The 25,624-nt window shown below is 44.9% G+C and overlaps 1 protein-coding gene across 4 annotated transcripts in view; it reads left to right on the forward strand.

The window, feature by feature from the left end:
* GRIK4 (glutamate ionotropic receptor kainate type subunit 4) overlaps positions 1-25,624 on the forward strand; it is a 476,479-nt gene that overhangs the window by 158,406 nt on the left and 292,449 nt on the right. For all 4 annotated transcript variants that reach the window (XM_083713950.1, XM_083713948.1, XM_083713951.1 and 1 more), the window contains exon 2: positions 11,533-11,664. In XM_083713950.1, coding sequence (XP_083570076.1) covers positions 11,583-11,664 — 82 coding nt within the window. In that variant the 5' untranslated portion in view covers positions 11,533-11,582. The remainder of the gene's footprint in view (positions 1-11,532; positions 11,665-25,624) is intronic.

Consider the following 25,624-nt stretch of genomic DNA (forward strand, 5'->3'; position numbering starts at 1 on the left):
AATTAACCATTTTCTGACCTTTCATGACAGCAGATGTTAGGTGCCTGAGGTGGCTGCTTCGCTCTGCCCAATGATAGGGCCTATCTTAATCTGGGCCTCAGCTGCGGAAGCGTGAGGTGGGTATCTGCACCAGATCTAAAATGACAGCTGATGTGTACAGCCTGGTGGACTGAAAAAAAAATATCATCTACAAATCAGGAAGTTGCTTCAAATTTCCTTCTGCCATGAATTCACTCTTCCATCAAGCCACTCCTGTTCTCAGCCTCACCTTCTCTGCCCTGCAAAATGGGAACAATATTTATTTAAACATTTATAAGTCCCACTTTCATGCAAAACATCGCAAGGCAGTAAGCAGCCTAAACAAAAAACACCAGCATAAACTATATTTTTAAAATGTCAGATATGCCAGTAAAAGCTGGCTGGCTGGCAGATATAATGACCTACTTAAAATATGTTAATGCATGGGGTGGCGGTGATTATGAAACAAAACATGAATCAAGCCATTGGAGAATGCTTTAGAATTGCATTCTTTTGTTTATATTTCCCTGACTTGCTTCTAATAATCATAATAAAGTAAAACAGGAGAGCATTCTCCAGCTGAAGGCCAGTGCTTTAAGTGGAATGCATTCTCTCTCTGATGTTTCAGGATTTCTTTCTTTCTTTTCGCCTTTTGGTTCATACATAAGTCAAAGTGTCAGGGGGCTGTTTTCTCGTCATGGAGGAGGAGGCTATGTTAGGTGAATGTAGCTTTCCTCCTGTGCTCCATGTTCTGGTTAATCATAAACCTGCTGTTACCCTCCAGGAGGCTGATGTTCCATCATTTTTGTGTTACTTTGGCCTGCCAGCACTTAAGCAGCATCTCCTTCCCTGCCCGTCCACCTTCTAAATTTCCCAGCATTTTTTTACCACTGGAATGGCATCTTAACTGGAAGGCATTGAGGCCTCTCTCTCTGGGGTCAATGCCTCTGGTTTTGCCCATATATCTCCATTGCTTTTTTTTCCAGCTGGCACAGCAGGTAGAATGACAATCCTGCCCAGAGTGGGATTAGTTCCTTATTAAAAAAATTTTTTTTAAGATGTCAGGTGGAATCTGCTAATGGGAAGTTTCTTCTGCCCATGTTGCACTTCTTTGTGATTGAGCCAAGTAAAGCAGTTGCTAGTTTCTTGGCATTAGGGGTCAAGACTGCATAGCAATCATATGCTCTGAGCTGGAAATCCTTTCTATGAAATGTTAAGTTCTGACTTGCTGGATCAATCCAAAGGTCTGTCTATTACTGCATTTGGTCTCCAACAATGGTCAGCCAGATGTCCCCTGGGCATGAAGGTCCCCAACTTCTGGCATTCAGTGTTATACTGCTAGAACATGGGGGTTCCATCTAGGCACTCCATTGGGGAAGGGCCATAGTTCAGTGGTAGAGCACCTGCTTTGCATGCAAACGTTCCAGGTTCAGTCCCCAGCTTCTCCAGGTAGGACTGGGAATGTCTATTGCATTAAACCCCAGACAATCACTGCCAGTCAGACAATACAGAACTAGATGGACCAATGGGTCTGAATCAGTCCAAGGCAGCTTCTTCCTGTTCCTACTGGCTTATATCCAGTGTAGCTCTAAGTAGCCATCCTAATACTGCAAGGATTTATGCTTGTGCAATGGCACTCCCCCCCCCATTCCCCCAATTTTGATTTGGGCTTGGGGAGGTTGCAGGGCATGGCCATGAAAAGGAGAGGGTAGGAGGAATCTTCTTGCATAAGCCTAAATCCTTGCATCGATGGGGCAGCTACTTAGTACGACATTGGATGCAATTTATTGTTTCTAATAGCTGTTGAGTCTAATAGGCACGTCCCTTGTGAATTTGACTGATTTAGAATTAAAAGGCAGGAGTATTTGTATGCTTTAGAATGGTAAAGATAGAGGCATCCTCATGTGCAGTATTCACATCATTCCACAGCGTGTTGTGGCCACTATGGTAGCTACCCCTGCTCTGTTATAGCTCCATTCCCTCTTTGATGTATTTGGATCAAGGGCAGAATAGAAATTTTATAAATTCAATAAATAAAAAACAGATGACCCCAAAGTCATTTGGTTTTTTTTTTTTTTTTTTTTTTTTTTTTACTTTCCCAACTTGGAGGAGTATATGCAGGATCTTTCCCCTGGCCATGCTGCTCTGGACTGATGGGCAGGGGGAAGGGGTGATGCTGTCATACTCAAGGGAGCAACCAGCTTTCAAATAACTTGGCTCTCCCACTGCATCCACTCAGGCTTTTCTTAAACTGGTAAAAGACACATGCACCAATTTTCTTGGAAGAAGCGGTCTTCATATTCTCCTGAGCAGGGGTCTGTAAGTCATTATGGAAATGTAGATTATGCCATTAAGGGTGGCTGGGACATTAGCAAAGGAAGATATTAAAGAGGTGGACACTGGTGAGTCCAGACAACGCAATGGGATTGGATTCCTCTTTCCCAGTTCCTTCTGTTGGGCATGCTGGGGACAGAGGCCCTTGTCTCTCTGCATTCCTTTGGCAGGACTGTTCTTCTGACAATCAGCTCTTCTGATTCCACCCCACCCCACCCCCAAAAAATATTTGGCACATGGTGGCAATCATGACATCTTTTCTGGGGGACTTGGTCCTGCTACAAGGAGCTGCTGGCATTACTTAAAAGGTGTCACAGACTGGTGACATGAATCAGATGGGAAGTGAAGAAAGGATTTTAGGAGGACTGGGTGGAGTTGGAATCCAGGCAATTAAAAAACGCCCACTGCTCCAATGAGAAAGGGCCGTTTGCTCAGTGGTAGAGCATCTGTCTTACAAGCAGAAGGTCCCAGATTCAATTCCTGGACATATCCTGGTAGGGCTAGGAGAGACACCTCCCCACCAATTGGAAACCCCGGAGAGCCACTGTCAGTCACTGTAGACAACACTGAACTAGCTGAAGTAGGCTTTTAAGATAGTACATCTTCATGAGTGAGTCATGCAAGATTTTAAATGGGAGTTTTGCTGCTGCTGCTGCTGCTGAATGCTGCCCTAAGTCATTTTAATTCTTGGTTTTATGGGACGCCACTTTGAATATTGTACACAGAAGTTAAGAAGAAGCTTTATATATAAATAAATAGTGCCTTAAAGCTGCAATACATGTGATTAATAATGACAATAATATTCAAAGTGAAGTATGGAAGAGATTTTTACATGCAGATAAAAATTGATTTTATATTCTGCTTGTCCGTCATAGAGATATAGGATAAATAAGGACAGGAGAGCAGCTTGCCCACTTAAAATGTGCAACAGTGGAAACCACAGAACAGCAGATCAATTTCCGAGTTATGGGGGAAAGAGGTAGGGGAGCCCCTATTCTCCCACCTGGTTTTCAATTGGCTAAAGTGCTTTTCCTTCTACTGTTTTGTGGAAAAAGCTTTTATTTGGATGGGGTTTTGTCTCAGCTTCCACTCAGTGTTAAATGGAATTTCATTGTCTTTGATTTTTTTTTTTCCTAAGGAAAGGCAGGATGCAACATCCATTTAAGGTGTAATTAATTGCACACACCCTGATTGGTGACTTATTCTCATTTTAGCTAAATTGTGATCCTCCCCGTAGCCTGATTTTTAAATAGTAGCTAAAGGAACCACATCAAAAGGCAAAGGGGATCAAGCCTCCTTTACTCCCCCCCCCCCCCCAGTATTTCATGCAACCAGCAAATCCATGAATAGCGGAGCTTTGCCTCTGTTTTCAGTGGATTATCTCCAAATAACTTAGAGTGGTCCCTATTGAAATTAATAGACCTAAGTTAGCCCTGTCTATTAATGTCAATAGGTCTGCTCCGAGGAGGATGAGCATTGGATACAACTCAGTGACTGGATGTCTCTGAGAAGGTGCACAGAGGCCCCTAAGGACATTAGAGAGAGTTAATGCATGACTGTCAGTGGGTATCAGGGTTTGTAAAATTGCTCTCCTGAGAGGGTGTTAGAAATCGATTTTGTGTGTATGTGTGTGCATGCACTGTAATAGCTCGCTCTGTGTGTCTCTTGCCATCATGCCAGTGCCAGTAAATTCTGACTCGATCCTGCTGTTTTGTCAATAACGCGGAAAGTTCTGAAATAACTGCTCAAAGCCGTCAAATGATATGTTGTTCCATAACTTGATTCAGCTTTGCAAGCACTTGGCAGTAACCAACTTTCTGTGAACTTAAAGTTTCTGAGCCCACTGTGCCCTGTCATAGGAGTCTGCGTGTTCACACTCCTGTGATCTAGATCCAGTAACCTAAGAACCCAATGATTTGCAATTAGAACCAGCTAATTATTCAATTAAATGAGGAGGGGGGAGAACCTCACATACCACCTTTACCTCCCTGGAGAAAATGCAGGATATGAATGCAATTAACTAAGTAATTCTCAACCCCACTTCCATTTTTGTGACTTCATCAGTACTCCCCTACCCCAAATATTTCATTGCTTTCACTTATTTATACAAGGAGCAACAATCCCACCCACACCCAGCAGCAGCAGCACAAAATGTCTATTTAATTACATTTAACTTTTAAATCATTTCAGCTTTAAACAAAGGTACCTCTCCACAAGTTGTCATGTGTCCTCGGAGGCCTATAACCATGTTCTGTTAATGTTGCTTATATCATAAAACTATGCCAGGTTGATCAAAAAGTGGTAGTTTTCTTGTCTTTCAAAAAACAAAACTCACTGGAGAATTTCAGAGGTTTTATTTATTTTTTTAAGCATAGGGAAGAGGCATCATGGCAGAAGATGCACAGGTGTGGAAGGTGAGGATATAGAGGCCAAATGAGAGAATCTAAGGCTGTGTATGCGCTGCACCTTTAAAGAACATTTGAATTGCATTCTTTCCAAGCCCTCAAAATTCCCAGCAGCCAGTAACCAACTACAGTGCCCAGAATTATTTGAGGGAACAAATGTGCTTCAAATGTCCTTTAAAGGTATAGCGCATACACTAAGGTGGTTGAGGCAACAGAGGAGCTGTCCAGCTAAGAATCTGCTGAGAACAGGGCAGGATGAGATATTGCACAAGCAGTTGGGAGGACCAACTGAGCCGCTTTGCAACAGCCCCTGCTGCTCCACCATCTCCCTATACGGTGGTTTTCAACCAGTGTGCTGTGGCACCCTGGGGTGCCTTGAATGATGGTCAGGGGTGTCACAAGGCCACACTGGTCCCTGGCCCTCTTTCCTTCCCTCCCTCCTCTGATACTGTCTTGCGTCTCTGACTCCCAAGGGCTTACACAGCTGTTTATTGCAGCAGCCCTGGCTATAAGCTCTACAAGTGAATGATGCCTCTGGGCGGCACCTCTCTTTGGGGTGGGGTGGGGGCTGCTGAGAGACCAGGGATTCCTAAGGAGAGGGGTGAGGAGAGGAGGCCTCCACAAGGGAGGGTGTTTGAAAAAGGGTGAGAGGCTGCCAGCTCTGCAAGCAAGGGTGACAAAACTGGGCTCCTGAGCCCCAAAGAAAGAATGTAGTTGGTTAAGGGAGCTGTGGACTCAAAAAGGTTGGAAACCTACCCTAGAGTGAGTGTCAGCAGGGCCTGCGATAGATTAAGCCTCATCTTCCCATTCCTCACCAATAACTTTTTCAGCAGCTGTGTAACAGACCAGTAAAAGACTACAGTTACGTTTGTTTCATGATACGCTTTTTCAGGTTGCGTCTCGCGGCACCCCGGAAGTACTGGAAAGGGTTACTTCTGGGTTTCGCCGCTCGTGCATGCGCAGAAGCACTAAATCGTGCTTCACACATGCACAGATACAGCACTTCAGGTTGCGGGCTTTTCATGTTGTGAATGGGCCTCCGGAATGGATCCCGTTCACAACCAGAGGTACCACTGTATTGTCCAAATGGTATTTCAGGCTGAACATTGGGTTTCTCCTCACAGATCTCAGAATCTTCCACCTGCCAAAATGCAAATGGAATACCTGGTTCAGAAGCTTCCTTGTGTTGCTGTACGCTTGGGGTGAAAGGTTTTGGGCTTCCAAACAGGCACAGTCTGTCCCCGTAGTTATGAGGAGTTAAAACAGTTTTAATCTTTAAAAACCTGACAGAGTAATAAAGAAAAAGGTCTTTGCCTGGAACAAAACTCAACAATTTAGAAAGCCTCCCTAGAGAGTGAATTCCACAAGTACGTATCACCCTCAACCAAGAAAGCCCTTTTCCCAGGCACCATCCAACTTAGATGATGAAGCAACAGTTTGGTAGAGATAAGTAGATAAGTCAAAATCCACAACGATTACATTTTTGAAGGCTCATTATTTTTGAAAGCCTTGCTTTCCGCTACAAAGAATAAAAAGGGTTTTTTATCACTGGGTTTCACAGTTTAAGAGTAAGCATAAAGCGATAACCAGCTGTGGCTTGGCACCTACCACAGTCCTGAAAATTATATGCATATTAAGTTAATTACATGTAATTAAAACATGCAAATTAGCAGAGTAGCCCCTCCCAACACACATTTCACTCTCTGTGCTTAACAATTTACCCACCCCTTAATTACACTGTAATGCTGGGGCATGGGGATGGGAGAGGAAATTCAGCTAACATTGGGGATTGGCCGCATCGAACAGATGAAATTGTGTCTCTTTTATTGAACCAACTCCTGTAAGGAGCTTTACAACTTTACAATAAATCCTCAGGCCTGGATATTTAGAGCAGGAAAGTGAGAATAAATTCTTATGCTTTGATTTCATGTCTGCCAAAGAAATCTCACAAGATTTGGTAAAATAAAAAAATGCAGAGCTTCAGAACAGCTCACAACTCCGGTAAGAGAGAGTATTTCATGAATCTCTTGGGGTAGATGTGTCTGCATGATTCTCATCTAGGGAATCAGATGCATTGTTACAATGGTTCATATATGGACTTAGTTGCTGCTGGAGCACAATGCAGCTGTACAGTCCCTTGTGTACTGAAAGGCAGTGCATATCTTGTCTTGAAAGAGCAGGAAGGATAATTGAATTGTTGAGTGACCATCAAAGAATTACTTTCACTAACTGGGCAGCTAAGAGGCATAAATGTTTCTTCCAAAGCTCTATTTCAACCTGGGCGGTAGTGGTTAGAGTGTCTAATCCCATCTTATTCCTCTAGATATCCCAAACAAGTCATTCTTTCTGCGACAAACCTACTTGTGCATAAGCACTAAGGCCTCCTGCAGTGCACACCCTGATATTTCTCAGTCTGCAGATACTCTGGTATGTTTTGAACCACTGGGCTTATTTTAGGGCTATGACATTTTTCATTTGTATTCTTAGGCAAACAACAAACACCCTCTTAGCTCTTAAGTCTGTGGTGGTGGGCTTCAGTAGTGTTTGATGTTGTGAGTGTGAGAGACTGTGTGTTTGTGTGTGAGAGAGAGAAGATCGGGCAATGATAATGATAAGTCAGATTTCCTGGGTCTGAGAAAATGACTTCCTGGTATGAGAACACAACTTCCATGCATGTGTAAAAAAAAACACTTAAAAAATTAAGCCTATGCATATTTTTCTATTTTGGCTGGTGGAGCTAAATGACTGCCACTAAGCCAAAGGTGATTTGGCAGGTACAGGTTCAGCCCTGAGTAGATAAGACACTAATCAACTGCTCAAATGGAAATCTGTCCTTCTTCTGCATTTCCTCGGCTGTACACTGACTGGCTGCTCAGCTGCAGTTACCGACACTTTCCAGGGTCCTCTTTGATTTCTCTCTCCTCCTTCTGCCTCATTTATCATCACTGCTGCCCCAGGACAGCACAGCTGTTCTTGGGCTCTCGCAGCTAAAGTCGGCATCTGAGGGGATTTTCTGGCTGTCAGGCAACTTCTGGTGGCTGTTCGCACAGACTCTCTTCTGTCCGCCTCTTCCAAACCATCCATTTTGTACCTTTACACCCTTAATTCAGTCCCCTGCTCCTGATTTTCTGACCAGCATGCACTTCTCCCATTTATCAAGCTCATTGTGAAACATGCCCAAAGGGTGTATTTATTTACAGGATCTCTTTGTTGCTGGAGGCCTGCGATCAAACAGTTGTTTGGTTAGTGCAAATCATTATATGAAATTCAAGCTCCAACTCCAGCATGACAGCCTCTTTAGCTTCATGGCTAAAGGCACACAGTACATCCTACCCTAGGCCTTTTCTGAGAGCTATCCCAACATCTCCACTTATACTTTCCCCTCGATTCTTTTGTTTAGTCGTTTAGTCGCGTCCGACTCATCATGACCCCATGGACCAGAGCATGCCAGGCACTCCTGTCTTCCACTGCCTCCCACAATTTGGTCAAATTCATGCTAGTAGCTTTGAGAACACTGTCCAACCATCTCGTCCTCTGTTGTCCCCTTCTCCTTGTGCTCTCCATCTTTCCCAACATCAGGGTCTTTTCCAGGGAGTCTTCTCTTCTCATGAGATGGCCAAAGTATTGGAGCCTCAGCTTCAGGATCTGTCCTTCCAGTGAGCACTCAGGGCTGATTTCAGGGCTCAATTCTTACTTCTCCCTTATTCCCTTCCCTGAAGCTATACAGCCCTGTACTACCCACCTCACAGTTCACTCCTGGGCTCTTTCCCCCTGTTTCTTTACTTCTTCAGACTGCTACCAGTCCACAACCACTTTTCTTCCTTGCATTCCTGTGATGTTTACCCCAGCCGCGTGGACCTTTCTCTTCACTCACAGAAGTTGTTCTGTGTGTCAGCATCCTATTGCTGACACTTTCACCCTGAGCAGTCAGAATGTGTGGCAATCGGCACCCTAATTTGCTGCATTTTGAATCCTCCTTTTCCACAGGAAGGGTGAGAAGAGTTGACATTGTCAAAGATCCCATCTTCTACCAACTAATGTTAGAACAGAACCTGCCTATCATGTCTTCTGGCAGAACTTGCAGCATGTCTCCATACTTACCTTATTAAAGCTAAATTCTCAGCAAGGTTCTGATTTTCTGCTTGGTTATATTACTGCAGCAACATGGTCTCACTAATGCTGCCTTGTAAATTGGCCACTATGACGATTTTTTTCAGGTAATTGCCACTGTCTGTTCCCTTTGCATTTCCTTTCCCTCTGAACTCAGTCTACTATGCTCCTTCCCATTCCCATATTTCTAAGTGTTTGCCAATTCAGCATCACACTAAAGGATAGATCTGTCTATTCTGGTTTCTTTCCATTTCTCATTTTTCCAACATTCAGTTCAGTTCTCCCCATTCCTACAACTAATATACACAGGTCTGTAAGCGGTTTTACCTCGTATACACATTTTTTTTTGCAAGCGTTCTCCCACAACAGAATGCATGTTGTACATTATTTTCATGCATATAAGCATTTCTGTGCACGTTCACCCCCAATATGTGCTTTTTTTTTTTGTATGTATTTTTCAGTTGGAGAACTACATTGCAAAATTCAGAGAAGAGTGAATTTGGAGGCGTAGTTGTGTTTTGGACAACAATTTAAGCACTGCAACCTTAAAAGATCTTGGGTTAAGGGGGGTTGGATACCCCCTAGCCTTAATTGGATTTGGGGTTGAATTTGTAGATGTGCCATTCAGTCAAAACATCAGCAGGTTCTCAAAAGAAGCCAGTAAATTTTGCAAGAATAAAACCCTTTAAAAATACACTCGGGAAGGTTTGTTCAACCCTAGTAACTTAGAGCTTTTAAAAACTCAAAACATACAGCGATCTCTACTCCCCCCCCATTTTTTCTAAAAAAGAAACCCATGCGATAGAAATGCGAATAAAATAACATGAGCTTGATGTCTATATTGTTTTGCCACACTCTTGCATATGCAGAACGTGTGAATTACTCTTAATTTGTTTATATGACTTAAAAGAGTGGAGAAGGACCGATAAATTCTATACGATGCCCCAGAGGGCCAATATGGGGAAAATAATTCATCCTTACTATGCTGCCATTTGCTGGATATGACAAGTTCTATTTTTCATGGCTCTTCCTCTGAACCACCCTTCTTCAAATTCTCCCTCCCACAGTTCTTTCTGTGATCTTTTATTCAGTTTTGCAGCTGCATCTCTGAAATGGAAGAAAATAGCTCTTAATAATTACATAAGTGCCACCCTGTGCTCCAGCCCAGCCCAACAATTGCCAGCACAATGTGAGATATAATTAGCACCTCCTTCCACCTGCCCATCAATCTTGGACTGGAGTGGCCCATGCTTTGGTCAAAAGCTGTCTCCTCTGGTGCTGGCTTAATATCTGATGAAGATTATTTATTAATTTTTTATGCCACACTTCATCCGAAGAACACAGGGCGGTTTACAATCCCTTACAAATTCCGGTAGCTTGAACAATGGCTTGAATTCAAGCGCACCATTTCAGATTTGGGGGTGAGTGGAGAGGTAGGAAGGTTTAAAGCAGAGGTTGGAAAGCCTGTGGCCCTCCAGATGTTGCCCCACCCAGAGGGATGTTGGGAGTTGGAGTCCAACAACATCTGTATGTCCATGAGGATCTCCATCCCTCCATCCAGGTCACTCGTTGTTGTTGTTGTTTAGTCGTTTAGTCGTGTCCGACTCTTTGTGACCCCATGGACCAGAGCACACCAGGCACTTCTGTCTTCCACTGCCTCACACACTTTGGTCAAACTCATGCTGGTAGCTTCGAGAACACTGTCCAACCATCTTGTCCTCTGTCGTCCCCTTCTCCTTGTGCCCTCCATCTTTCCCAACACCAGGGTCTTTTCCAGGGAGTCTTCTCTTCTCATGAGGTAGCCAAAGTATTGGAGCCTCAGCTTCAGGATCTGTCCTTCCAGTGAGCACTCAGGGCGGATTTCTTTAAGAATGGATAGGTCTGATCTTCTTGCAGTCCATGGGACTCTCAAGTGTCTCTTAATATGTCTAGGATATATAAAAATTGCAGAGTGCTGTACAAAAGAATAAAAAGCATGCAGTACATAATAAAACAATGTAAAAATGACACAAAACAGAATCCCATACTTTGCACTTGCCAAAACATCACTACTCTGAAAATACTTGGGTGAAAAAATATCGTTTTAGCAAATCATGAGAGTATGCCTCCTTTCTAAATTTGTGTCAGGCTTCAGATACACTTTATGGCTAGGTGCCGTAGTTTGTGTTTGTGTATATATTTGTTTGGGGGGGGTTGTGACAAAAAAGGAACAATCCACAGGTCCATAGGTGGTTGACATCTTCAAAGGCATACTGGTGATCCATTTCCATTGGAGACAAGGCAGACAGCTTGGCTTCTCAGTGAGATATAAATTGCTCAGACTGAGGTATTGCCTTGGATTTGAGGGTTTTATAAGGCTTCATGTGTCCCTATTGGCCTGTGGAATCAGCTGCATTCAGGGTAGAATAGGGTTGTCATGTTTCAAAAAGTGAAAATCGGGACACAAAAGTTGTCAAGCTTCTCGGGGAGTTTTCCAGCCAAAATCTACACTACCGACATGGGCTGCCATATGATTTTCACCCAGAGGGCTGCATACAGACTATGTCCGGGAAATTCCAGACGTATGGCAACCTTAGTGTAGAACTGCAGCCTAGAGGGCATTCTTGTGATTGACAGGAGGAGTTTTCATAGCAACCTTTTTTTTCTCTTTCTCTCTCTTTTGCAGAGTTATGTCATGCCCAGACCACCGCAGGGCTCCATGAGGATTTATAGAAGATGCCCGGGATCTTGGCGCCTCTGGTGCTCCTTTTGGTGTGGCTAATGGAGATTGCTGCCAGTCCCCACTCTCTGAGGATTGGTGAGTAAAGAAAATTAAGCAGCTACCATGGATTTAACTACAGCCCCTGGCTATTGCACTCCTTTCCCTGGAGAAACCAAGGACCCGGTTCAGAATAACAGGAAAGGCCAATGGGTGACCTGCAAAACTAGATCCAACCCCAGTATTATCTCTCCCCTGGATACCCCTCTAAATTTGAAAGAATCCACACTACAGTGTTACCATGGTCATTGGGGATTCGTATGCAAGGTCCCAGCTATGGCAGAGTCCTTTATCAGTGCAGATCTTGGACTGCCAGTTTTATTATAAGAGAGGGTTTTGGTTTAGGAGGATGAAACATGTTTTTCCCCCTCCCTGGACCACTGCATCAGTAATCGAAGGCCCCCAAAGGATGCACAGCCTCCTCTGGAAGGCTTATATAATCTAGATGAAATAAATGAGGCATAAGTCTGGTGTAAGGAGAAATCAGTTTGACTTAGTGCGCACTTATTTTAGAAATTAATCTAGAAAATGAATGAATGAGCCCATTCATTTGTTCTTTGCTGGCAGAATCAGCAAATGTGAATGTGAATGAATGTCAAGGAGAGAATGAAGATGCATTTATTTGCTCCTACGTTCATTTGTTTTTAACTGTTTTGCATTGGAGGAATTGTTTTGCACTGCAGAAACAAGCTAGGACATGGTGTACATTACGGTTTACAAGATACGTGGAAAGAGAGAGGAAGAGAAACAGAGCAGGGAAATAGAGCAGTGAAATTGATAAGAGTGGAAAGCTGTGTTTACTTTAGTTGACAGAGGGTGGCTGAACACCCTTTTCAGTTACGTATAGATACAGACCCTTTGTCATACCTGTAGCAGATCATTTTCCAGGGGAGGGGGGAAGGGTGTAGAATGTCTACAAATTTATTGCCACTTGGATCAAAAACAAAGACGTTACAGGCAGTGGAAGACTAGTTAGGCCTTCTATTGAATTCAGTGGGATGATGAATGAACTAATGAGTTAATGCAATGCCAATAATATTTAAATTAAGTGAATGCAATATGTTACAATGAAAATGAATGGGAAAATGCCATATATATATGCCATTAGAAGCACTTTCCCATAGTCTTTTGATTGTATAATAAACACTAAGGATGGGATAAGGGAAGTTGAGATTCGAGCAGAGGCATCAGGGAAATGAGGCTCAGGGGGTGCTTAAAGATGATGCCTTCCTTCTTTCTGCTTCTCTACCATTGCTCTGCCCTTGGCTTCCCCTGCAGACCCAATACTGATATATTCTTCTTATCTGACCATGAATGGCTTGGACTGATCCCACCCCTTCTCACCAGAGAACCCTTTATCAGGTCTCTGTAGCATCGAAGTGCATTGGACTGGCTTTTTTGCTCTGCAAGGTTCTAAGGATCTCTTAGCAGAATTTTCAGTGGCCTCAACAAATTGCAGTTTTGAGGATTCTTTATGTGCATGCTATGCCAGTTTGCAACCCATGTAAGTTTCTAGTGAAATGCACTCTTGACTTCCTATGTAGAGAAGCTGTAAGGTTCCCTTGCTTGCTCCAGGAACTTCTTGTCTCCAAAGCATAAATCAAATGCAAGAGGGCATCATGACTTGGTTCCCCTCAAGATGATACCATCTTATGGGGAGTCTTTTGTATCTAAATTTGCAGTCGAGGTTATTTGGGTTCAGCGCTGAGGAAAGGCACAGTTAGTTGCATGTCGAGCTCCCCAATCCACCCCCCAAATAACTCACAACACACACTTAATTTTTGTTTAAGGTTTTTGGCATAATTTTGGCCACAACTTTATTTAAATACAAAACCGTGAGTGGTTGTTTAGGCATTGGTTAAGACTATCTGTCCCCCCGCCTGGGGACAGAACTGACTTCCGGGCACCACCGAAAGACAGTGCGGGGGAAAGCAAGTCGGGGAAGAATTGGAGCTGAGACACAGACCCTCAACTCTCACTCGCCTGCTCCCCGAAGGCTTGCCGGCCCTAGTCCCATTCCAGGGATTGGACGAAAAGATGGCAAGCCCCAGGATTCCTTTAACGGAATTCCCTTTCCGCAGCAACCATGGAGGGGCAGGCCCAGCCTATCCTAACCCCTCCTCCACCAATTTATAACCAATGCCTAACCGCAACTTTACAAGTTGTGACGATTTGCTACGCAGTAGGCAAAAACCAAATGGCCCAGCCAATCAGCTAGATGGACAAAATTCCTACCAGGCCCCCGCTCCAAAGCAGGCGACCCCCATGCAAGGTCAAAGCAACAACCCCTTACTTTAGGGCGGGTGGGCGGGTGATCCGTTGCACACAGCAAAGAGAAAGCTCCCGGCTGCATGCAGAGTATTTAAACATTTTACCCCTCCCACCAAAATTGCAACATAACTTTTACCCCAGCAACCCAGTGAACCAATCACTGCCCCAGGCCATCTTTAGAGACCCTGCCTGGTAACAGAGGGGTGGCTTAGCAGACCTCACCGCAACACGTACTCTCCATGAAGGAGAACACGCTTTCTGGTAACTTTGAGGTGGCGTGCTTCCTTCTTAATGTTGCAGGTAAAAATGTATGTAGATTTCTTCTCTGTTCTTTAAAATTGCCTTTGATGCTGGTTGGTGGTGCCACCAAACTGCTAATGATGTCTTGGTACTTTGTGTAGGAGGGGGTCAGACTTGTGCTTTTTATTCAGAGAGGTCAGGGGAAGGAGACTGTCCACTTTTTTGACATTTATTCACTGCTTGGGTGGATTAGAAAAGAAGGACAGCAGCTCTCTTTCATTGTATTGGCACCTCACTTCGTGGGCAGGAAAAGAAACAATCTCCCCATCAACTGCCACTGGATGCTACAAGATGTTATATTAACTCTTTGCAGCTGATAAGAAGCTAATCTTCCCTCTCCTGATGTAGGCAGACAGCAACTATTTTTTATAGTACCTGTTAATAAGGACCAGCAGAATTCTGAACCCACTGCAAGATCAAATCCAATGAGATAGGAATTTTAGATGTTTCCTGTCTTACGTTTTCATGGAAGAAGAAGAAAAGGCAACACCAATACAAAAGGAGGAAGAGGCAAGCCACAAAATAGAACTGGAAAATGTAGAGAATTTTAATAAATAGTCTTGACAATTTTGCTGGAGAATTTCTTCAGGGACGTAAGAATTGTATTTGCTGAATTAGCCTAAGGAAGGTTCCTAGGCTTCTGCTGGAATGTGTTGAGTAGTTTACTATTTTATTAAAATTCCAGTATTTCCCAGTAGCACTTTGAGGCTTGCCTCTTTCTGCCACCCCTCTGAGCTTTCACACCTGCAGACCTTGTGTGCTGTTTCAAAAGTGGCATCATTTGCATTACTGTAGTCAGTCAGAGTCCATCTTTTTTGGGAAATGAAACGTGTTTCATGTGAAAATGCACTACTATAAACCAGTTTCAAACCAGTGTAATTACCATGTTTCCCAGGGAAAAAACTAAGATAAAACCTGAGAACTGTAGCTTTGTTGTGAAACAGGTGGGTATGTATAAAGGGATTCTTAACATTCTCACAAAATGTATTGACAAATAAACCACTTTTGTGGTGGAAATGGAAACAACAAGAAATACCAAACTAGGAGAATGGCAGACCAAGATGATGGAATATGCAGAACTGGCAAGACTGTCCGGGAAGATCCAAAACCAGCAAGACCAACTGTTCGAAAGAGACTGGAGTAAATTTATATCATATTTGAAAGAACATTGTAAATATTGACAACGCTAACAGTACTGACTTAAAGTTCTTTGCAAATAGATATAGTTACTTGTCTATTATTAAATAGTATTTTGAATTAATTAAAATAAGGTAAATAAGAGGAAGGGGAAATGCTAAGATAGGTAAGGAAACTTGAAAGCTAACTAGGAGGAAGGGGGGAAGTAGTCAACTCGCGGGTGGCGCTGTGGGTAAAACCTCAGTGCCTAGGACTTGCCGATCGCATGGTCAGCGGTTCGAATCCCAGCGGCAGGGTGAGCTCCTGCCTTTCGGTCCCAGCTCCTGCCCACCTAGCAGTTTGAAAGCACCCTTAAGTGCAAGTAGATAAATAGGTACCGCTTTACAGTGGGAAGGTAAACGGCATTTGCATGTGCTGCACTGGTGCTGGCTCGCCAGAGCAGCTTCGTCACGCTGGCCACGTGACCCGGAAGTGTCTCCGGACAGCGCTGACCCCCGGCCTCTTAAGTGAGATGGGCACACAACCCTAGAGTCGGACACGACTGGCCCGTACAGGCAAGGGTACCTTTACCTTTTTAAGAATACGTTGCTGTTTTTGTGTTGAAATGGAAAACTAATAAATATTATTTAAAAAGACAAATAAAACCACTGTGGTCTAAACCACTGAGCCTAGGGCTTGCCGATCAGAAGGTTGGCGGTTCGAATCCCCGCGACAGGGTGAGCTCCCGTTGCTCAGTCCCTGCTCCTGTCCACCTAGCAGTTCAAAAGCACATCAAAGTGCAAATAGATAAATAGGTACCGCTCCAGTGGGAAGGTAAACGGTGTTTCCATGCACTGCTCTGGTTCGCCAGAAGTCGTCCACGACTGGACCTAATGGTCAGGGGTCCCTTTACCTTTACCTAGGTTTGTAGTGTAGACGTCCTCCTATACAGACCACATGTTTGCAAGTTGTATTTCATAACATTACTTTAATTTAAAGCCACACCTTGTATTTTGCCAGTTCATTTCCCATGTCTTTACACAGCAGCCTTTTTCTTATGCTTAGAGATAGACTTGATTTGTTGAACTTTTAGCTGTTTCAGTACTAAAACCTATTTTGTCTTTAAAGAATGCTGAGGCCCTGGGGGGTTTTTTGGGGGGAGGGGGTGTCTCTGGCACAAAAATGAGACTGTCTTTCTCCCTCTCCCCTTCCCTGAAAACCTTTCCATTTATAAACATGACTACCATTTAGGAAAACAGCCTTCCCTGGAGGCCATGCAAACAAGTTCTCCTCCTCTGGCTAGCAGTAATTAGAGCACCTCTTGGCTACTGATCACACCTATTTTGGGCATGGCAGGATCAAGGATCTGCTTGCTCCAGAGGGAGGAGAGCTAATTACTGCTAGCCGGAGGGGGAAATTGAGAAGAGTGGCGAACAGACGAACTGTGGGAGAAGTAGGTCAATAAGACACATTAGGGTGTGATTAGCTGACTGTACAGAGAAGGCTGCAGAGCTCTCTAGGAACAGTTAAAGGCTCAAAAATGGTCCCTGCAGATGATATAAAGGTGGGCCGAGGCTTTTGAGGCTGCGAGCCCCTGTTGTGGCCCAATTAAATGCCTTTGTGGATGTTTGTGCGTCAAAATGGAACACCCCTCTGGGAACTACCTCTTTGTCTTAGAAATGCTACTTAGACAGCAAGGCCAGCTATTGCTCTCCTTGTTGGTCCACCTCAAGGCCTCTCCCATGTCCCATGTCCTCCTTTCTCTACCAGATCCAGCCACCACCTGTGGATAAATGTTCTTGTGGAATTTATGGCAAGTGAACAAACCATCTGCTTTAATGATGTGCAACACGGTTTTGTTTATTTCTGTGGATATTTCTGCCATCTTGAATATTTACGCCTCATATGCAGGATACTTCCTCCTCACATACAAAAAGCAAAAGTGTGTGCGTGTGGTGTGTGTGTCCCGCCCCCCAGTGTCACCAACTTCTTTTTGTAATTTCTGGATTGGTGTTACAAATCACAGGTAGAATAGGCTCAACTAAGCATTGTTCCCTTTGCAGTTGGATTCCCTGTTTAGAATAGAACAAGCAAGCATGGATGGCTTGGTCGGTAGAACAAGAGATCTCAGGGTCGTGGGTTTGAGCCTCACGCTGGGCAAAAGATTCCTGCATTGCAGGGGTTGGACTAGATGACCCCTGGGATCCCTTCCAACTCTACCATTCTATGATTCTGTGAATTACTGAATAGTTGTTGTTACGTGGGCAAGTTGGCTAAGTGGCACATGTCCCCCATGCAGAAGTATTCAGCAGCTTAATAATTTGTCTGCCCTGCATAGATAGGTTGCTGCTTTTCCCACTGCTAATCTCATGGGAACATTCTTATCACAGTTGCCTACTTTGGGAGCAGAAAGCTGCTGCCCTTTGTAGCATTCCTATGTCTGAGTATGAAAATGCATACAGTCCTGAGAGGTGTGGATCTGCAGAAGAAAATGCTTTGCAGAGAATACTAGTCCTACTCAGAGTATGCCCACTGAAGTTAATACGCATGACTCCCTTAGGTTCATTAATTTCACTGGGTCCACTCTTAGAACTTAGAACTTAGTTGGCTTACAGCCCTGAGGAATATGATAGAGCAAATAAGGAGAGCCTGCTGGATGAGGCCAATGGCCCAGCTAGTCCAGTATCCTGTTCTCACCGTGGCCAACCAGATGCCCGTGGGAGCCTGCAAACAGAACCTGAGCAGAAGAGCATTCTCTTCCACTCTGGTTTTCAACAATTGGTATTCAGAAGCATTGTAGCCTCTGACTACTTCTGGGAGAATTCCTTGTGTAGAGAAGGTCCCAGCTTCAAACACTCACTGACATCTCAAGTTGCAGGTGATGGGAAAGACCTGACTCTGCCTGAAACCCTGGTGTCTTGAGCCCCATGAAGATGTCTTGGCAGGATTGGTCGAATGGGGTGGAGGAGGAGGAGTGTGGGAGCTCAGGAAGCTGAAGGACTTTGAATCTGGGGAGGAGCCCAGTGGGCTGCAAGGTCATGATGAAGGCCCTCAGGAGTGCTCTGACTTTGGGGAGGGTCCCAGCTGGGGGAAGGGCAGAGTGTGGTTTAACAGTTCACCTTCCTCTGTAGGGATCTCTGAGGACTGTAGCTCTGGGAGGAAAATAGGGGTGTCCTAATAACTGCCGGGACATGGGTGGCGCTGTGGGTTAAACCACAGAGCCTAGGACTTGCCAATCAGAAGGCTGGTGGTTCGAATCCCCGTGATGGGGTGAGCTCCTGTTGCTCGGTCCCTGCTCCTGTCAACCTAGCAGTTCGAAAGCACATCAAAGTGCAAGTAGATAAATAGGTACAGCTCCGGCGGGAAGGTAAGCGGCGTTTCTGTGCACTGCTCTGGTTCACCAGAGCGGCTTAGTCATGCTGGCCACATGACCTGGAAGGCTCCTTTGGCCAATAAAGCAAGATGAGCAGCACAACCCCAGAGTCGGTCACGACTGGACCTAATGGTCAGGGATCCCTTTACCTAATAACTGCCAGCAGCCTTAACAAACTGCAGCTCACATCATTCTTTGGGGGTGGTACCAAAGTGCTCTAAATGTATGGTGTGAATGTGGCCTGTGTCTCTCTCCCTCCCTCCCTCCCTCCCTCCAAGGCCTGGTGCCTGCTATGCCTGTCAGTTAGCAAAACTACGGAGACAGGCTTAATTATTGCCAGCACATAAACTATTCTTCGGCAATCACTTATGCGACGCAGCGTCCCCTTGAAACTCTGTGGGATTTTGTGTTCATAAATTGCTTAATTGCTTTGGAGAACTCACCCACACATGCTTTGCAAAGGGCAGTCTTTTTCTCAGGGAGCCTAGCATATAATGACCGGAAGTTGTGGGGGGTGTTGACAAAGGGAAAAAGAAGTCTGCAAAACTCTCGCTATTTACAACTATGAGCACCTATCCCTGGCTTACCCACCTCCCCTTAGGCAACATGCTGAGGAAGAAAAGGATACACAAGGACACTGTTGTGGTTTTAAGGGGCTGTTCATATCACACATAAGAAAAACCTACTGGATCGAGCCAGTAGCCCTGTCCTGCCTAGTCCAGCCCCCTGTTCTCACAGTGGCCAAGCAGATGACTGTGGAAAACCCACAAGCAGGTTCCTGAGTGCAACAGGAAATCTCCTGTGGCTGAATTTGCCACTAAACTAGTCTCTTCCCCTCCTGATGACCAGGAATAATGCACACTATTGAAAAGACGGTTGGCTGCTACTGTCCAGATGCTGGACTTCAATTCCCATCATTGACAACCATTGTCCGTGCTGGCAGGGGCTGATGGGAGTTGGAGTCTGACAGCATCTGGTTCCCCTCTCTGCTCTCTAGCTTCCCTAAACACCTGAACTGATCTCTCAGCTCCCATCCCTGCACAACACCAGCCTTCACTTGCGCTACTGCTCTCCTCCAGCCTCAGTATATTACTGCAGTCAGCTTGAATTCTGAAAGGAGCAAATTGATGAGAAGAGACAGCTGAGGGGAGGCATTTCCTCATGTAAATAAAAATCCTTGCTGATGCATGTCTTGGCAAATTTGCCCGGTTGTGACATTATAAATGTTTCCATTTCCCCCCCATACAAACCCAAGTCAAACCCATCATGCTGGAATAATTTCATTGTTTTTATTTATGTTACCGGAGTGTGAAAGAAAGGTGTGAGGCACAAACGTGACATTCATTTGTAAGCTCTTTGCCCCTCTTAATTTTCTTTTGAGGCAATGCCAAGGGAGTTATCTTTTATCTTATGTTCCATGTGACACCTGAATAAACTCGGCAACAGCACCCACAAATATATGTCAGCCCTTCTTCAAGCCTCCCATCATCCTGAAATGCCCTCCTGCTACTTTTCCTCATCTTGATCTGTATACCAGATCAATCCTCAAAGTTGTTCTGTATGCCAGTGAGCAACTATCTGAGATGAGAATGGCAAATGATGGAGCAGAGGTGCTGATTTTAGTCCTGTTCAAAGAGCATCCAAATATATCATTCATTTGTGGAATTATGGGATGGTTAAAGGAGGGAGTGGGACTGTAGCTCAGAGATGAGGCATAGGCTTTGCAACCCAAAAATGCCAGGTTCAACCCAGCTTCTTTTAACCAATTATACATTTAAAAGGTTTAAGTAGTAATTGATGGGCTTTCTCTCTGCCTGAGACCCTGGAGATCTGCTGCCAGTCAGAGTAGACATTGTTGGTCTAGGTGGGCAGAGTGTCTGGCCCAGTGCAGTGCCTTTGATTTGTTCTATGTCCAGCCCCCTGCATCATAACCATCATTATTTCTTAATTTTTTTGGTTGCCATTTTACCAAAGTACAGTGGTACCTCAGGTTACATACGCTTCAGGTTACATACACTTCAGGTTAAGGATGCTTCAGGTTACAGACTCCACTAACCCAGAAATAGTACCTCGGGTTAAGAACTTTGCTTCAGGATGAGAACAGAAATTGTGCAGCAGTGGCAGTGGGAGGCCCCATTAGCTAAAGTGGTGCTTCAGGTTAAGAACAATTTCAGGTTAAGAACGGACCTCCGGAACGAATTAAGTACTTAACCTGAGGTACCACTGTAACTTAAAGTGATTTGCAATATATAAGCAAGCAAACACATTCTCTGAAACCAGCATTTCAGAAAAACAAAGAACAACCTAAAAGACAACCCTATTTTTAAAAGGCAGGATTAAAAAATCCCGCCCACGCAAGGAGGCCACAGATAATCAAGAGCCTGAACAAAATGAAAGGTTTCTTGCCTGGTGCCTAATGTCATGTAATAATGGTGCCCGGTGAGCCTCCCTAGGGAGAGCATTCCACAAGTGGGGAGACACCACTGAAAAGGCCCGTTCTCATGTTGGCACCCTCTGGACCTCCCAAGGAGGGGGCATGCAAAGGCCACAGAAGATGGTCACAAGGTCTGGGTCGGTTCATATGGGGAGAGGTGGTCCTTGAGGTCCTGGGTGTTAGAATTCCTGCTCCATGATTGCAGTCATGGGATTGTTGTCTAGCACATGACGGTATATGTTTTGACTTCACAGAGTGGGAAGTGACGGAGACAGGATGTTTGTGTTACTGTGTTCCGTGAAGTGGGACTATTGTCCTTTGTTCTTTCTCTTTGCTGTCTGATGCTAGAGAGAGAGGGAGCCATGTTGCAGTGCTCTGTGTGTGTTTATATGTAAATAAAGTAGAGTAGACAAAATGCTGAGTTGCTGAGGTCTGTTACGCAAGCCGCACAAACTATGCGGATCCCTAAGTGTGCCAATGTCTGTTGGCATTGGTCGCTGTGATGTTCGGGCAGAAGAAAGCTTTTGAACCTCTCAAACGATTGACCAGGATGGAGGGAACATGCCAGTCAGGCATGTGTGTCTGTGAGGGTCCTACTCGAGAGTAGGATGAGCTCCTGACACTGGGGTCCTGAGCTGGATAAGGCTTTCTAGGTCAAAACCAGCCCTTTGAATTGGACCCAGAAACTAATTGGTAGTCGGTGTAGTTGGGTCAGAATTGGTGTTATGTGCTCAGAACACCTTGCTGGGGTGAGCCACCTGGCTGCTGAATTCTGCACCAACTGCAGTTTCTCAATCACCTTCAAAGGCAGCCCCATGTATGAGCTAAACTAGAGGTTGCCAAAGCATAGACAGCAGGTGTTAGGCAGTCCCTGTCCAGATAGGGAGTATAGCTGGGCCACCAGCCAAAGCTGATAGAAAGTACTTCTTGCCACAGAGGCCACCTGAGCCTCAAGTGACAGTGATGGAAACAGAAGTCCCCCAAGCTATGTACCTGCTCTTTTTAAAGAGCAAGCCACCAGGATCCTTAGAGGCATCACCTCCTCACTGATTCACCTTTCACAATCCAAACCCTTCCTAATCTTTATGCAATGAGAGAGCTGCAACCACGTTCCTTTCTTCAATGTATTAATATGCCAGTGTAAGTGATGGATTGATTTAAAACTAATTTGATCAACTTTTTAACTGGATGACTGTCTGAGTTAACGGAAAGTTCTGTCAGCACAGAGCTGCTGTGCCAATTGACTGTTGACTATGGGCCTTCAGAAAGGCAGATTTCTCCATTTAGCCTTTTGCCTCTGTGTTTGGCTTTCATTACAGTGACACTGTCTCTTGCTATTGTCACGCTGTGAGATTTGCTGCCCCGAAAGGTCATTGATTCAGCTGATGAAACCGGATTTTCTAAAAGGTGTTGGGATAATTTTTACAACGGTTAATAACTATTGTAATCATGCAGGTGGCGATAGGGATAATCCTGTCTTTTGTGGAGGTTTAAGAAATTGCCTGCTGCAATGGAAGCGGAGTGCAGCCACCCACAAATGGGCGACGGCGTCACCTCCTGCAGAAACTCTGTGCTGTGACACCTCCTAGACAGGTTGGAAGATAAGGTGGACTGGCAGAGGGATTTGCAGCAGGAACTGTTCTGAAAAAGCTGCTTTAGCAGGACCGCGAAGCTACTCTGTACTGGTACAGAGCATTTCCTGTTCCATCAATGAGATAATTTTGGGGGAAAGTTGCATCACAGCTATAGAGGACCTGCTCTGCATGCAGAAGGCCCCAGATTTAATACCCAATGGCATCTCAAGGTAGGACTGGGAAAGACTTCCTTCCTGAAACCTTGGAGAGCCACTACCAGTCAGTGTAGACAGTGCTGTGCTAGATTAACCCATGGTCTCCATCAGTATATGTCCTTCAACACTCATGTTGGGGAAAATATAACGGTGGGGCAGAATGGTGGTATATGGATGTCAAGGATGCTGTAGTTGAGCCAGGGGTTGGTCTACATGTCCTCAAAGTCACCTTCCAGTTCTCAAATTCTATTGTTCTAAATTCCAGCTGGGACTCTTTAAAAATAGTTAGACCCATTTGTCGATCAGTGATCGTTTGCTGTGAGAACTGCTGAAAGCAACTGCAGATCAAGTTAATGAGCATAAACAGGTGAACTTGCCAGGGGGAGAAACAGCAGCACCATAACCAGCTGCAGTATATCCCCAGTTATCAGATTTTGGGGACAAGCAGTGAAGTTGTGGTTTCCATGTCCTGCTTGTGGCCTTCCTGTAGACACCTGGCTGCCCACTATCAGGAACAGGATACTAGACCCAATGGGCCTTGGTTCTCGTCCAGTGCAGCTCTTATGTTTGCTTAGCCAGTTCTACATGACCCCAAAGTCCTTTTGGGACTTTTCCCAATCCCCAAAGCACTCCTCATTCTGAAATGATTTATTTTGATGTATCTTGAAGCTCTATAGCCAGATCCCTCCACCAAATCCAATGGCAAGAGGAGAATGGGGAAGTCAGCTTTTTATTTTCATGTCGCATCTCCTCTCCCAAAGGATTCGCTGATGCTTCCCAGCCAACAGTCTCTTTAAATAATGCAGAGGCAACTAATGTGTTGGGGCAAAGAGAGTTTTGCAGCAGCGCTGGAGCTTTAGGCAATGCTGCTAGCAGTGCCTAAGAACTATTTGGCCAAGCACTTTCTTTACATTATAAGACACTCTTTTAATTGACTTTTTCCTTTGGCAGATGTTTTCCCTTGCTGGGGAAAGTTGCTGGCACTCCATGCAGACCCTACCTTGAAATATATCATATCATTCATTTTTCTTTGCTGCCTCTTTTGTCATTTCCAGTTAGAGTTGCCGCTGCATTGGGGAGGGAAATAATAAATCCATAAGCTAATTCTCCTAACAACAGCAACCCATGAATATCCTTCTGAGTACATATGTGTGTTCATCATGGATGTACAGACACCACCACCCCAAAATCAAATTTGGGTTAAATGTGTCATGTGCATTTGAGAAGAGGAACATTTGCAAGACCGAGCGCTCTTGCTCAAATGCTCCTGAACAGAACTGATGTAAGACCAGACCTGCCCACAGCCAGCTTTGAGCAAAGCAAATGTGGGCTCACCTGGATTATAGAGGCTGCTTTACTGCCCTTGCCCAAAGGCCCAGAAACATACTGGGTCATGTCCCATCCCCGCCCCCCATCACCAAGTGATGAGAGGCTCCAGGGCTGGGATGTTGGGCTGGCAGAATTTTGGTTGAAGTTTGCCACTAACCTGGGGCTTGGTATTCTTGAAAGGAAGGTCAGCAGAGAACAAGGTGTATTTAGGATGTTGTTGTTGTTTAGTCGTGTTTGACTCTTCGTGACCCCATGGACCAGAGCACGCCAGGCACTCCTGTCTTCCACTGCCTCCCGCAGTTTGGTCAAACTCATGCTGGTAGCTTCGAGAACACTGTCCAACCATCTCATCCTCTGTCGTCCCCTTCTCCTTGTGCCCTCAATCCTTCCCAACATCAGGGTCTTTTCCAGGGAGTCTTCTCTTCTCATGAAGTGGCCAAAGTATTTAGGATAGAGGTTTTATTTACACATCTATGCAACCTGAGCATAGGATGGAGGGGCTCACAGCATGGACACCCCAAAAGTTATTGTATCTCCATTAGTCACAGCTTTGCATCCAGAACAGAGCAAGACATTTCAGGGATACTTCAGTTGTTGTTCCTGCATTGCCAGGGGTTGGAGCAGATGGACATTTGGGTCCTTTCCAAGTCTACAGTCCTATGATGCTATATCTCTGCCCCCCCCCCCAGTTCTTGCAGCATCTCCCTCCCAGCTTCCAAATCACTCGCCAAAGCAACTCCCTAGCTCATCCCACCTTGTTGCCCTTTTGGTTCGCTCTCACCTAGATGCAGCTAATTGCAACCCATGCCATTCCATTGAAGTGCTCAGCAGAAGGATAGGAGCAAATGCCTGCCTAAAATCTGGATCCCTGTATTATTTGCACATTTGAGCATTCCCGATCATCTATGCCCTGAATCGTCACCCCATCCCTAAGGTGCACTAGCTCTGTAACTTGCAGATGAAATCTGTCATACCCCCCAGAAATCTAGTAATATGTTGCCTCTGCTGTGATGTCAGGATGTCATTCAACTGCCAGCTTCGAGCAGGAGGGTTGTAGAATTTCCTATTAGGATTTGTGTTGGTCTCTACATGCAAGATCTGCTTGAGGGTGAATTTAGGCTACCTGTGGGCCAGTTGTTGCTCAGCCTCACTCCAGCCAGAGGGACTGACAATGAGTTTGTGGCTGCAAGGATCCCAAGGACACTGCTAATGAATTCTGAGTGTGCTCCCCCCCCTTCCTGAATCTGTGGGTGTTTCAAAAGGCTAAATGAAACTTTATCTGGAAATGATGGCTGAATGTCAATTCCTCTATCGAAGCCAATTTGGGAAGCAGAAAGTGCTAAAAGAATTAAGACAGTTAAATGGAAAGAAAGTCTACTTGGTGAAG

This window comes from Podarcis gaigeae (assembly GCF_964106915.1).
Source record: "Podarcis gaigeae genome assembly, chromosome: 15".
In the NCBI taxonomy this organism is placed as follows: Eukaryota; Metazoa; Chordata; class Lepidosauria; order Squamata; family Lacertidae; genus Podarcis; species Podarcis gaigeae.